A 13,882-nucleotide genomic window follows, 5' to 3' on the forward strand; every position below is an offset into this window, starting at 1 on the left:
AATTTTGCACTCTTCAGTTTTAGTAAATCCCCTCCAATATACAGTATCTTTTAAAATACACAATAGTTGGGTGGAGGATTGTATTTATTTAAAGCAGAGTTCCGCAAGCCCCCCCCCCACCCGAGAAAAATTAAAAGTCAGTAGCTACACATACTGTAGCTGCTGACTTTTAATGTTAAGACACTTATCTGTCCTGGAATCCAGCGATATTGGCACCACAGTTAATGGTTCCCTATTGCGCATGTGCAAAGCATGCATCGCTTTATGAATGGCCCGGCGAGATCTTTCAGAAGTAGGGAAGGGTACCTGTCAAAAACAGGTACCCGCTTCCCCCCCCACGAAAGGTGTCAAATGTGCCACTGGAAGGGGTAGGAGGCAGATAAGCAGAGCTTTTGGGTGGAACTCTGCTTTAAAGAAGAGCATTACTACACACAATTCGCATTAACCCAAACATAAAACCTGCACTTTGGAGAGGAGGCAACAACCCGTTCTGTGGAAAAAATAAATAAAAATGTATAGATCACGAGTCATTCACACAATAGAAGTAGAGCACAAATTGCACTTCATCTCCTTAGTATATTATAGCTGAGTAGGACTGGATACACGGGACAACAAATACTTTGCTTCTTTAACACTGTTGAGTGTATCTTATAGATTTTTGGCTGCTAATTAGAAAAATAACTTTTATATCAACTCATCGCGTATTGTTTTATAAAAAAAAAAAAACAGTTTTTGCTATTTCTTCTTATATCAATTTTAAAGTATGTATTAGTTATGGATAGAGTGGAGAGGGATTAGAGAGGGATTAGAACATCTGTCTGTGTCCCCCCTAGGGAGAATCACCCTCTCTATTTGTACTGTTTACCATTATCATTGAAAGTAAAAGTAAAATAAAATCCCAATTTTTGGGTTATTCCCAGAAAAGTAATAGAGGGGAAAATCTTCTAATGGGGACACTAGTCCTGGTGATCAAGGGATTCCCTTAATTTGCATGAATTTCCTTTCACTTCCTGTTTTGGCTATGGGACAGGAAGTAAAGGGATATTTCCACAGTGGGACACAGATGGCAACATAAGCTGACAGAGGTTATAACATTCCCTTAACCACTTGCCGACCAGCGCACGACGATGTACGTCGACAGAATGGCACGGGCAGGCAAATGGACGTACATGTACGTCCCTTTAAATTTGCCGCCCTGCCATCGGGAGCGCGCCGCCGGCGGCGCGCTCCCGCGCTGGTCGGGACCCCGTGAGTCCGGTCGCGGGACCCGCGGACTCGTTCGCCGCGGGCATCCCCGCGATCGTCTCACGGAGCGGCCGAATGGAGAAGTGCCGTTGTAAACAACATTTCTCCATTCTGCCTAGCAACTAGTGACGCTGATCTCTGCTCCATGTGATTGGAGCAGAGATCAGTGTTCACTAAATGAAAGCCCAACCCCCCCACAGTTAGTAACACGCCCCTAGGAACACTTAACCCCTACACTGCCACCCACTGGTTAACCCCTTCACTGCCAGTGTCATTTACACAGGAATCACTGCATTTATATAGCAGTGATTATTGTATAAATGACAATGGTCCCAAAAATGTGTCAAAAATGTCCGATGGGTCCCCCACAATGTCGCAGTCACAATAAAAATCGCTGATCGCCGCCATTACTAGTAAAAAAAAATAATAAAAAATTATTAATAAAAATGCTATAAAACTATCCCTATTTTGTAAACGCTATAACTTTTGCGCAAACCAATCAATAATCGCTTATTGCGATTTTTTTACCAAAAATATGTAGAAGAATACGTATCGGCCTAAACTGAGGGAAGAAAATGTTTTTTTTATATATTTTTGGGGGATATTTATTATAACAAAAAGTAAAAAATAATGCGTTTTTTTCAAAATTGTCGCTCTATTTTTGTTTATAGCGCAAAAAATAAAAACCGCAGGGGTGATCAAATACCACCAAACGAAAGCTCTATTTGTGGGGAAAAAAAGGACGTCAATTTTGTTTGGGAGCCACGTCCGCACAATTGTCAGTTAAAGCGACGCAGTGCCAAATCGCAAAAAGTGGTCTGGTCTTTGACCAGCAAATTGGTCCGGTCTGAAAGTGGTTAATCTATCCAAAATGAAAAAAAAAAAGTTTTATCTATATTTATACTTTAAATTTACTAACTTTTGCTTGCATCATAAGATGTTTTGTGTATCTCCTGCATGTCAAGGCACATTGCATAACATTTGTGGAACTCGTATTCATTTAATTGAGATCAGTTTCTATGCATTTTTATGTGACTGTTTCAAGGCATAGTATTTTCCATGTACATAACAAGTCTTGCTATAGGATGAGTGGTGACAGCAGAAATGTCTCACCAATGTTGGAACAACCATGATACATTCTGTTGCATTTGTTACATAGTTTTATAGTTAGTCTTGTTGAAAAAAGACACAAGTCTGTCTAGCTCAACAAATAAAAGGGAAAATAAATTGTGGTGAGTACATGCTTAAAATGGTATTAAAGGTTCAGCTTTAAAAAAAAAATAACATGTCACACTTACCTGCTCTGTGCAATTGTTTTGCACAGAGCAGCCCCACTTCTTTTCTTTTCGGGTTCCCTACCGGAGCTCCAGGCTCCTCCCCCTTGACCATCACTCCCAAAACAAGCCACTTGCCATAGGGGCACTGGTGTCCATAAGACACAATTAGCTGTGGCTCAGCCCCACCCCCTATTCTCTCCTTATTGTCTCACTGGCTGTGACTGACAGCAGTGGGAGCCAATGGCTCCCACTGGTGTGCTAGCCAGTGAGGAGAGGGAGTCCCCGGACAGCCAAGACTCTCATGCACATTGCTGTATCAAGATCAGCTCAGGTGAGTATTAATGGGCTGTGGGGGGGGGAGCAACACACACAGAATGGTTTTTCCCTTCATGCATAAAGTTAAAAAACCTTGAGCCTTTAGAATCACTTTAAGCCTCAAAAGACACCATAAAAGACACCCTGACTGGACTTGCTCAGAAAGCATATGAACTGTACTTTAGTTGTAAGATTGGTGATGAAGACAAGGCCTGGGCTCCTCACGTTTGTTGTGCAAGATGCGCTGAGCCTGGCTTTGAGGAACTCAGAAGTCATTGCCGTTTGCTTTACCAATATAACGAGAACAGAATGATCAGGTCACAGACTGTTACTTCTGTCTGACTAATGTCGCTGGCTTCTCTGCTAAAAATAATAAATCAATTGAATGCCCCAATCTGCCTTCTGCCATGAGACCAGTGCCACATGACGGCAATCTGCCAGTACCAAAGTCATCAGAGAAATGGAGCTTAGACGAAACAGATGCAGATACTGCAATGCACAAGCTAGGCACGGACAGTGACAACGATCAGGATTTAGAACTGTGTATGTCTGGTGAGCCTCATCTCATAACACAGTCAGAATTAAATGACCTGGTCAGGGATTTAGGATTGTAAAAATTAAAAGAAGGACTTCTGGGCTCAAGACTGCAAGGATAGAGTTTGCTATCACCAGGTATAGAAATGTTGGTCTTTCATAGCCACCAAGATCATTCAACAAATTTCTTTGCACAGGTTGACAATCTTTTGGCAATGTACAAAGTGAGGAGTATCACCAAGAGTGTTGAGCTGTGTGGGACAACCTGTATACACACATCCAACATAATGGCTATTGCCAAGGTGCAGAGACTTTGATGATTGCATTATCCCAGAGACAGCATTCTAGATGATGCTTAAATTAAGACAGTGCTGGCATTCTGAGAGAAAGGCTGATGAAGGCATTGCCAGAAGGAGTACTGAGATCTCTTTGAAAGGCAATATTTACCTGCAAGCGTTGCAATTATGCTATACTTTCAGTGGCTTAAAAGAGAAGTATGGGATGCTGCATCTGTCCCACGCTGGCTCTAAGACTGAGAACTGAGCGGTCAAACACCACAGATCGCTCAGTTCTCAGAGCTCCGCGAGTAGAGAGCTGGTGACTGTCAGTCACCGGGTCTCTGCTCTGCCCCCCGTGCTGGGCTGTGGAGGGGGTGGGAGCGGCCAGCCCAGACTCACGCTGAGCCAGGTCCTGATCTAAGCATGCGGGGGGATCCTGAACATATGGTTGCAATCTTTCCCGAACCTGGACCAGCTCTGTGACATCAGCCGACAGCGGGCTTTTCAGCTGAAAAAAGGTCTCAGGAGTGCAAAAGAAAAGTACATTCCTGCGATACACAGGAGAAGTACAAACAAATAAGCTTTGGCTGTACTTCTCCTTTAACAAAAATGATCTCTAATGCTAAGTTTTACTACAACAGTACAAGCACAAGCAAAAATGTTTTCTTGGTCTCTGGTGTAGGAGCAAATGTGCATATTAGCCCTCTTCCTTGTCAGACAAAAATGTGTTAAAAGTTTACATTAAGAGATCTAAACAGCAATGGTGTTGGGAAGTCTAGTAAAATGAAGTCAATGGAAATTCTTTACAGGCTGCCATAATAGCTTTGAAAAAAAAAAAGTCTTGCAGTCAGTGAGCTAAAGGATTCGTCAGGCCAGCTCTGTAGTTTATAAATGGATGAGCAAGTACATTTTAACTTCTCTGTGAAGAATTTTTAGCAATATAATTACACAGTGTGAGGCCTCCAGCTGCTTGATTACAGGACAAATGATGTGTGGTACAAATGTTTTGGGTCAATGACCTGCTCTAAAAGCCTTCTCAATATGTACATAATAACAGACATATGTTTTAATGACAGTCATAAAATTATAGAACATCGTATAGGTCATTTCTGGAATAACAGTGTTATTGACCACTCACCACATTGCAGACAAAATGACAAGACAGCCCATGATCCCGAGAGGCTGGCTCAGGCTGGGGATGTGAGTGCTATGGCAACGCTGACATATATTTCATGTGCACATACGTTTATAGGACTACGTACTCGTGAAAGAAAACATGTATTTTAAACGTTACTTTCTTAATTAAAGTTCAAATCAAATGCAAATGCCAAATTAATTGACAATTTGTTTTACTCTGTTGATCAACAAATCTGAACCCGGTATCCATACTAACATTAAGCAGGAGGGACCAAAATTAGAAACACGTCAATTTGATTTCACCACATGAAAGAGATAAATTTGTTCTGGATGTTATATTAGCTGGAAAATCTGAATCCTTCAGTATTTAACTTAACTAAAAACATGGAAAAAACCCTGTGGGTTAGCCAAATGCTTAATGAATTGGTTGATTGAGTCCCTTTCAAAATGCGATACAGATACCTGACGACATAATGATACAGAACAGCTCTGTAAGGGAAAGTGTAAAGTGACCCTGACTCCAATCTAAAGTGAAAAAAATGGCCTGTAAAGAAAAGACTGAATACTTACCTCTCCTGCGGCCCAGCTGCCTAACACAACTCCATTCCATAGAAATGGTCACTCATATGCCTCGCTGGTTCCTCCATCTTTACTATCTCCTGTAGTGAAGAGGAACCAAAGAGCAACTCTCTGGGAAGTTTCCCAGAATACTTTTGGTAAAGCATTTCTTCTGCACGGAGCGTTGTATGATGACAAAGCCTGGAGATGAGATATGATTAGGTAATGTGAGAACTAGCTTCAAGTTGTAGCGCATGAAAGTGGAACTAAGTGCCCATACATGAATTTTACCTATAGGTGAGGATATAATAAGGCTTATCTATAGATACAGTAAATATCTCCTAAACGTGCACCGTTTAGCAGATATTCACTGGACATGCAGCCAGTGACATCACCCGGGTGGCCATTCCTTCAGAGTCCTGTGCAGTGGCTCCTGAACGCATGCGCTGGAGTGATGTCATCACGGCTCCGGTCACTCATACAATCGGAGTCTGCGAACCCGGAAGGAAGACCGGGTGAAGATGGAAGCACCTTCAGCATTGACAGCGCTCTGCTGGAAGGCTTTGTTTCCAGGTAGTTTCAAATACTGTGCTAGTATGCGATGCATACTAACACATTATGACTTTGCCTTTCAGCTTTTTTTAAAAGCAACACCCAGAGGTTTACTACAGCCTTAGGCCGCGTACACACGGGCGGACTGTCTGGCCAACTAAGTCCGTCAGACAATCCGACAGACAGTCCGTCCTACTTTTGAATGAACGGACTTGACCACACACGATGAACAGACAGTCCGCTGAAAGCTTGCGCGATGACGTGTACAGCACGTACGACGGGACTAGAAATACGACATCCAATACACTGCAATGCAACCTTCGGCCGTGTAAATCCTTTCTGAGCATGCGCCATACTTAGTCCGTCCAACTTGCCTACTCACGAGCGGACTGTCCGCTGAAACCAAAGTTGGACGGACAATATTACGGAAATTCCGAAAGACTTAGTCCGCCAGACTGTCCGCTGAAAAAGTCAGCTGAAGCCCACACACGAGCGGACTGTCCGCTGAAACACGTTTCAGCGGACCAAGTCCGTCAGACAGTCCGCCCGTGTGTATGCGGCCTTAAGGACATTGCTACTCGGTCACTCACTGGATTCTTATTTTTAAGGGGTTTTCAGCCTTCCTTGCAGGGGTTTTCAGCATTTGCATTCAAAGGAATCCACATTCAACCTCCTGCCAGCTGGCAGCCAATAGCTGAAAGTGCTTATCAATGTATTCTGGCGGGGGTGCAGTCCCCCTGTCCGAACACAATAGTTAGGCATGGAAAATTGCTGCACTAAAATCGCTTAGTTAGTATGGTGATTGCTCCGTTTTTTTTTTCGTACAGCCCACTGGGTTGAACTAAAGAAAACTTTACGAGTGTACGCAGCCTTAGCCTGGGGTAAACTGAACACATATTAATTACACAGGTTCTGTGGCTGATTTAGGTGGTAATTGTTTGTAATATGTAATATGTTTGGGTTTAAAGGGATAAGGTGGCAACCCTACCCAAGATAATAGAAAATAATTAATAAACACAGGCTGAACTGTAAAAAGTGCAACTTACATGAGGAATGATAGTAGTAGAGTCCGGTTTCAGTAGCCTGTAAAACTCCACCCCCACTGAAAAAGCACTGAATGTCAGTTTTCTTGCGACTCCATGCTTCTTTCTAGTAAAGGTCTGGACTGGAAGAGTACAGAAGAGCTGCTCTGATGACATCATCATTCCCAATTCAGCCTTCTCAGACCCTACACAGAGGCAATAACAATTGGTAAACAAGACAGTAGTACAACAATGTTCAGCGCAAATGCTAGTTAAAACTGATATATTTCTCATAAATGTGTGCATTACAAACCAGCAGTAACACCAGGACACATGATGGGCACTACCTTATAAGCTGAAAATACTGTTTCAGGGCCGGTTCACACCAGGAATCGCACAGGAACTCGCGGTATATTCACTTTAAAAAGACTGAAAATCGCACCACACCAAAAGTAGTATGCACTACTCATATAAACTCACTGCAACCACATTGCATGGTACTACTGCACTGCGTTTGCAACCTGCGACAGGGGTGTCATTAACTTAATACTGACACCCTCTGTAGATCGCAAATACAGTGTGGTTTGAACATGGTGTGGGAGACGCACATGAAACATGGGTTTCCCGCACTGCCTTCTGGTGTGAACCGGCCCTTATGACAGGAAGATCCCACCTTTCAGACTACTAGGACTTATAAGAAGCCAGGGCTGTATGGGATTCCCAGGCCAGCCATATTGATTGTCCAGGCTAGCCGTAATTCCCACGCATGCTCATGGGAGTTAATTCATCCTGGCACCCAGCAGATGCCAAGATTGTACACTAAGCTGAGCATATACAGATCAGTGTACTGTATAAACAGTTTATGAGAAGGAGTAAGAATCCTTTATTGCAGTAAAGGCATAAACAGAAAAGTGTACAGTAAAACCTTGGATTGAGAGTAATTTGGTCTGAGAGTGTTTTGCACTGTTTTGATTGAGCAGTTGGGTTAGAGGGCTTTCACACTGAGCCGCCCCGGGCGTAGGCGGTAAAGCAGCGCTATTTTTAGTGCCGCTTTACCGTTGTTTAAAGAGGAAGTAAACCCTGATGGGTTTACTTCCTCTTTGATTCCCTGCAAAGGTAAAGCATAATGGACTACTATCCATGGCATAGTAGTCCATTATGTGTCACTTACCTGACACAGGAGCCAGCGAAGTCACCGCTGTCCCCTGTAGTCTGGAGCATCCATCTTCTCGGTGGGTCTCGCTGCTCCGCCGCTGTCATTCGGTGAAGCCACGATGACGTCACTCCCGCGCATGCCCGCCACTCACGGCATATCGCCATTGACAGCGGCGCGCTCATTGCACTTGCGCGCCACTGTCTACGGTGCATGCGCCGTAGACAGCGGTGCCTGTCTTTCGGCAAATATCTCCTAAACCGTATAGGTTTAGGAGATATTTATTAGACCTACAGGTAAGCCTTAATCTAGGCTTACCTGTAGGTCAAAGTTAGTTGTAAGGGTTTACAACCACTTTAATAAATCCCCGCTAGCGGCCGAAAAGGGGTTAAATCTGCCCGCAAAAGAGCAGGGTTTTGCCACCGGTATCACAGCGCTGCCCCATTGATTTCAATGGGGGGCAGTGGTGGAGAAGTGGTGAATTCACCGCGCCAAAGAAGCTGCTGGCAGGACTTTTTCTGATGCCCTGCCAGCGCACTGCTCGGGCTTTCACACTGGACTTAATGGAGCCGCTTTTTTCAAGCGCTATACAGTCGCTATTTTTAGCGCTGTAGCGCCTGAAAAACGCTGGCAGTGTGAAAGGGATCTTAGGACTATGACCCTGAACACTCCCAAGCCCAGCTCTCTTCCTAACTCTAAATTTCTAGGGCCGCCATCCTAAGAATACATATAGGAATGGATAGATAAAGGGCAGGTATGCCTGGAGGGAGTCCACCCTCTGTTAAAGGCACAGGGTGAATAGGGTGCAGGGACACACTGGATGTCTTTGCTGCCATTGTGCTTTTGCTGAGCATCCTATGCATTCCTGTGCCTATAAAGGAGGGTCTACTTTACTACTTCATTCAAATTGCAGACAGCCTAAGACAGAAACTATGTTGTTGGATGGATCACCAGGTGAAATAAAGAAAAAAAAAAGCCCCACAAAAACAAACTAATGCAGTCATCACATATAGAGATTGGTAAGCTGCAATATATTACCTTTTTGCTTTTGGGTTTAACCACTTTAACCATAGCACAACCCGTGCTATAGCCAAAAGACAGCTACAGTGTGGATGCTAACTGCTGGGTGGACGTCCCTGTACGCCTTCCTGTTTACTTCCCCTCTGTGCGCCTCCGCGGGCACGCATCGGGGAAATTCTGTGTTGGCTGTGTCCCTTGGACACAGGCAATCACAGATCGTGCTAAATGGCCAATCACCAGCGGCCATTTAGGATTCGATCTGCGTGTCGAATGAGATGATCTCAAGTGTAAACATATGAGATCATCTCTAATTGCTGGCTCTCCCTCCTTACACAGAGACAGCGTGTGAGGAGGGAGAGCTTCTGTGCTGCAGCTGCAGCATCAGTGAACAGTAAGTTAACACTCACACAGAGAAACACACACAGTAAAACACACACACACAGTGAAACACACACACACAATGAAACACACACATGCCCACCTGTCCCCAGTGCCACCTGTCAGGGCCATCTGTCCCCAGTGCCACCTATCAGTGTCATCTGTCCCCAGTACCACCTGTCCCCAGTGCCACCTATCAGTGCCACCTATCAGTGCCACCTGCCCCGTGCCACCTGTCCCCAGTGCCACCTGTCAGTGTCACGTGTCATCAGTGTCAGGTGTCATCAGTGCCACATATTAGTGCCATCTGTCATCAGTGCCACGCATTAGTGCCATCTGTCATCAGTGACATGTATTAGTGCCATCTGTCATCAGTGCCACGTATTAGTTCCATCTGTCATCGGTGTCGCGTGTCATCAGTGCCACGTATTAGTGCCATCTGTCACCAGTGTCACATGCCATCAGTGCCACGTATCAGTGCCATCTGCCATCAGTGCCACGTCAGTGTCACGTGTCATTGTCCTGGTGTTCCAGGGCCTTCGAAAGTGTAATAGGTAGTCAACAAGTTAGATGTGTAATTTATGCTCCTAGAACACGTGACGGCGCTCCCTGCATGTTGGGCCTCTCTAAGTGGCTAGGCTGTGAAAAAGTCCCACACATGTGGTATTGTAGTACTCCGAAGGAGTAGCAGAATGTATTTTGGGACATTATTTGTGGTATACACATGTCATGTGAGAGAAATAACCTTCTCTCTCTAACTTTCACAAAGACCAAATAATATCCACTAATTTGGGTTATTTGTACCAAAGATATGTAGCAGTATAAATTGTGGCCAAAATTCATGAAAAAAAAATAATAATTTGCAAAATTTTATCACAGAAACAAAGAAAAATTCTTTTTTTTCAAAAATTTTGGTCTTTTTTCATGTATAGCGCAAAAAATAAAAAACCCAGAGGTGATCAAATACCACCAAATGAAAGTGTATTTGTATGAAAAAAAGACAAAAAATTCATTTGGGTACAGTGTTACATGATTGAGTAATTGTCAAAGTGTGAGAGCACCGAAATCCGAAAATTGGTCTGGGCAGGAGGGGGGTTTAAGTGCCCAGTAGGCAAGTTAATACCACTTTAACAAGGGAACAGAATTAACAGTTGCAAACAACAGTGCCTCAGCGAAAAAAATAAAAGAATAGTTCCTTTTTGATCAAGAAATAGTTTATGAAAGAATAGACACATCCAGAATAGAGTCAATAACAAAAAAAATAACATAGAGGTCTAAGCTTTTTTGGCTATACTTCATCTGATGCCGCGTACACACAACCAGACTTTCTGGCAGAAAAGGTCCAACAGTCTTCCCGACAGAGTTCCGACCAAACGGATTTGCCCACAGACGATCACACCAAAGTCTGTTAGTTTCTAACGCGATGGCGTACGACAGGACTAGAAAAGAAGTTCAATAGCCAGTAGCCAATAGCTGCCCGTCGGACCAGCATACAGACAAACGGTTTTCCCGTTAGAAATTAATTCCGTCGGAAAGATTGGAACAGGTTCTATTTCTAGGTCCGTCTGAATTTTTGAAGAAAAAAGTCAGATGAAGCCCACACACGATCAGACTATCCAACGGAATGATTCCGGCCGTGTGTACGCGGCATAAGGGTCACATGCATGCATTTAGTTCTGCACTCCTGTGACCTGTTTTCAGCAGACAACAAGCTAAAGCCCACTGTTGACTGACACTGTTGACTGACATCACAGACCCAGTCCAGACTCTAAAAAAAATCCCAACCATATGGTCAGGATCCACCCAGATGCCTGGACTGGCAGCTGGCTCGGAACAGCCACATGGGTATATATGATTAGTTTTTTGAGCAGTATTTTTATTAAGTAGTATTAAAAAGCAAACATTTATTATATTGCAGCACACAAATTCTTAGATGTGATGTTTGTGTTGATTTTCTATTTTAGGTTTTCTTCTATTTTCATCCAGTGATCCAATCAGCAAGTTTTCAGGGATGTGACAGATCATTTAATGCTGACAAGGGTGCTTAAAATGATTAGCTTTTATTTCTTTATGTAAACGATGGTAAATGCCTAAAAAAAAACAGAAAAAAAAAACAAATGCAGCCACCACATAATGATTTCTAAGCTGCAATATTTTGGGGTTTTGGGGTTAAATATCGCTTTAAATCCTGCACTTCTCTTAAATCTAGGCGACTTCACAATCATCAATATTGTGAATGTCATGTTCAGCTATTCCACTACCCTTTGCCCCATACACGCGGTCCGACATTCCTACGGAAAAAGTCCGATCGGATTATGTTGTCGGAAAATCCGATCGTGTGTGGGCTCTATCAGACTTTTTCTGTTGGAATTTCCCACAGAATAAGTTTGAGAGCTGGATCTAAAATTTTCCGACAACAAAATCCGATCGGACTTTTTCCGATTGTGTAGAGAATTCCGACGCACAAAGTGGCACTCATGCTCAGAAAAAATTGGGAGACGTAGTCCCGTCGTACGTTTTGTACGTCACCTCGTTCCAAACGATCGGATTTTCCGACAACTTTGTGCGACCGTGTGTATGCAAGACAAGTTTCGGCCAAAATCCGTCGGAAAAAATCAGACGGATTTTGTGGTCGGAATGTCCGACCGTGTGTATGGGGCATCATTCTGACTAACAGCAGGATTCATATAAGATAAGACCGCTTCATCATTTATACCAAACTTGTTATACTGGTCCATGCAAACACAGCCATGACACCCTAGGGAAGAGTAACCACCCACAAGAAGTACGTTGTGCTTTGCATTTGTACCCTGCAGGTGGCAACAAAGAGACGTTTGTTTTGTAGAATGTAATTCCATTAGGGCCCTTTCAAACTGAGGGGCAGGGCGGTGCGGGCATCGGCGGTAAAGCGGCGCTATTTTTAGCGTCGATTTACCGTCATTTTAGCAGCGGTATTCGGCCGCTAGCGGGGCTGTTTTACCCCCCGCTAGCGTCTGAAAAAGGGTTAAAACCACTCGCAAAGCGCTGCGCTTGCCGGCGGTATAGCCATGCTGCCCCATTGATTTCAATGGGTATGAGCAGTTTAGGAGCGGTGTGCGGTATAGCCATGCTGCCCCATTGATTTCAATGGGTAGGAGCGGTTTAGGAGCAGAGAATACACCACTCCTTCACCGCTCCAAAGATGCGGCTAGCAGGACATTTTTTACCTTCCTGCCAGCGCAACCCTCCAGTGTGAAAGCCCTCCGGCTTTCACACTGGAGTGAAAGGAGCCGCTTTTTTCAGGCGCTATACAGGCACTATTTTTCGCGCTGTAGCGCCTGAAAAATGCCTCAGTGTGAAAGGGGCCTTATGTGGCCATATGAGAGACAAGTACTCTTGCTGGAGTTTGTCTTTAACCATAATGTAAGCAAGCAAAAAAAAAAAGCTACTACCTTGCCAATAACTAACAAGCAGATGGGGTATATGACAGGGAACCAGGTTTATTTCTACATATGCTTGATATAATTTTGGCAAATACATTTCACTTTTCAAAATGATCTTTCAAGGAGAAAAACAGGGAGAAACAATATCAAATTGTAGGATTGATCAGAATGTACAACGCTACAAATCCCAAAGCAAACAAGCAGTCTGGACTTGCACTGGCTGCATACGTTTAGGGTTGTTGGCGCTCAGAAACCAATGGCTGGAACACAGATATCTTGTGTTCTGGGCATTCGTTCTAAAGCATTAGGTTCAGTATCCAGCTGCAGCATTTTTCTGCCTTAAGCTTTTACAGGCTTTTGGCAGGGCTGTACGATGGACCTGTGCTTCCACCCGCAAGAAAACGCCAGAATCTGAGGCACAGGGGCTAAATGCCCAGTGCAGATGAGGGCTAAACAGCCTGCTTACAAATGCCACTAAAACAATACTCCCTTTACAAATAAATGCCCCTACATCTGATCATCTAAAAAATGAATGCCACCCACAGTTCCCTTCTTATGCCCTGTACACACGGTCGGACAGTCCGACGACCAAATCTTTTAGATTTTTTCAGACGGATTTTGGTCCAAACTTGTCTTGCATATACACGGTCGCACAAAGTTTTCAGAAAATCCAATCGTTCAGAACGAGGTGACATACAACATGTACGACAGGACTGTAAAGAGGGCAGTAGCCAATAGCTTTCGTCTCGTAATTTATTCTGAGCATGCGTGGCACTTTGTCCGTTGGAATTGTCTACACACAATCGAAATGTAAACGATCAGATTTTGTTGTTGGAAAATTTTGGATCCGGTGTCTTGTCGAATACTGTCCCCCGTCAGTTAGTGTCTGCCCTGTACTGCGCTTGCGCAGTACGGAGGACAAGGAGAGGCTGAAAGTCTCCGAAGATGAACGGCGTCTGCGCAAGTTCAAGCCCCACCAACCAAGTGGACA

The 13,882-nt window shown here is 44.0% G+C and overlaps 1 protein-coding gene across 3 annotated transcripts in view; it reads right to left on the bottom strand.

Annotated features, from left to right (window-relative positions):
- Window positions 1-13,882, bottom strand: part of LOC143930791 (uncharacterized) — a 461,539-nt gene that overhangs the window by 429,364 nt on the left and 18,293 nt on the right. For all 3 annotated transcript variants that reach the window (XM_077455410.1, XM_077455401.1, XM_077455393.1), the window contains exon 2: window positions 6,943-7,124. In XM_077455410.1, coding sequence (XP_077311536.1) covers window positions 6,943-7,101 — 159 coding nt within the window. In that variant the 5' untranslated portion in view covers window positions 7,102-7,124. The remainder of the gene's footprint in view (window positions 1-6,942; window positions 7,125-13,882) is intronic.

Source organism: Lithobates pipiens, unplaced genomic scaffold (genome assembly GCF_037356315.1).
Source record: "Lithobates pipiens isolate NorthernLeopardFrog02 unplaced genomic scaffold, aLitPip1_a1.2 Scaffold_10, whole genome shotgun sequence".
Classification (NCBI taxonomy): Eukaryota; Metazoa; Chordata; class Amphibia; order Anura; family Ranidae; genus Lithobates; species Lithobates pipiens.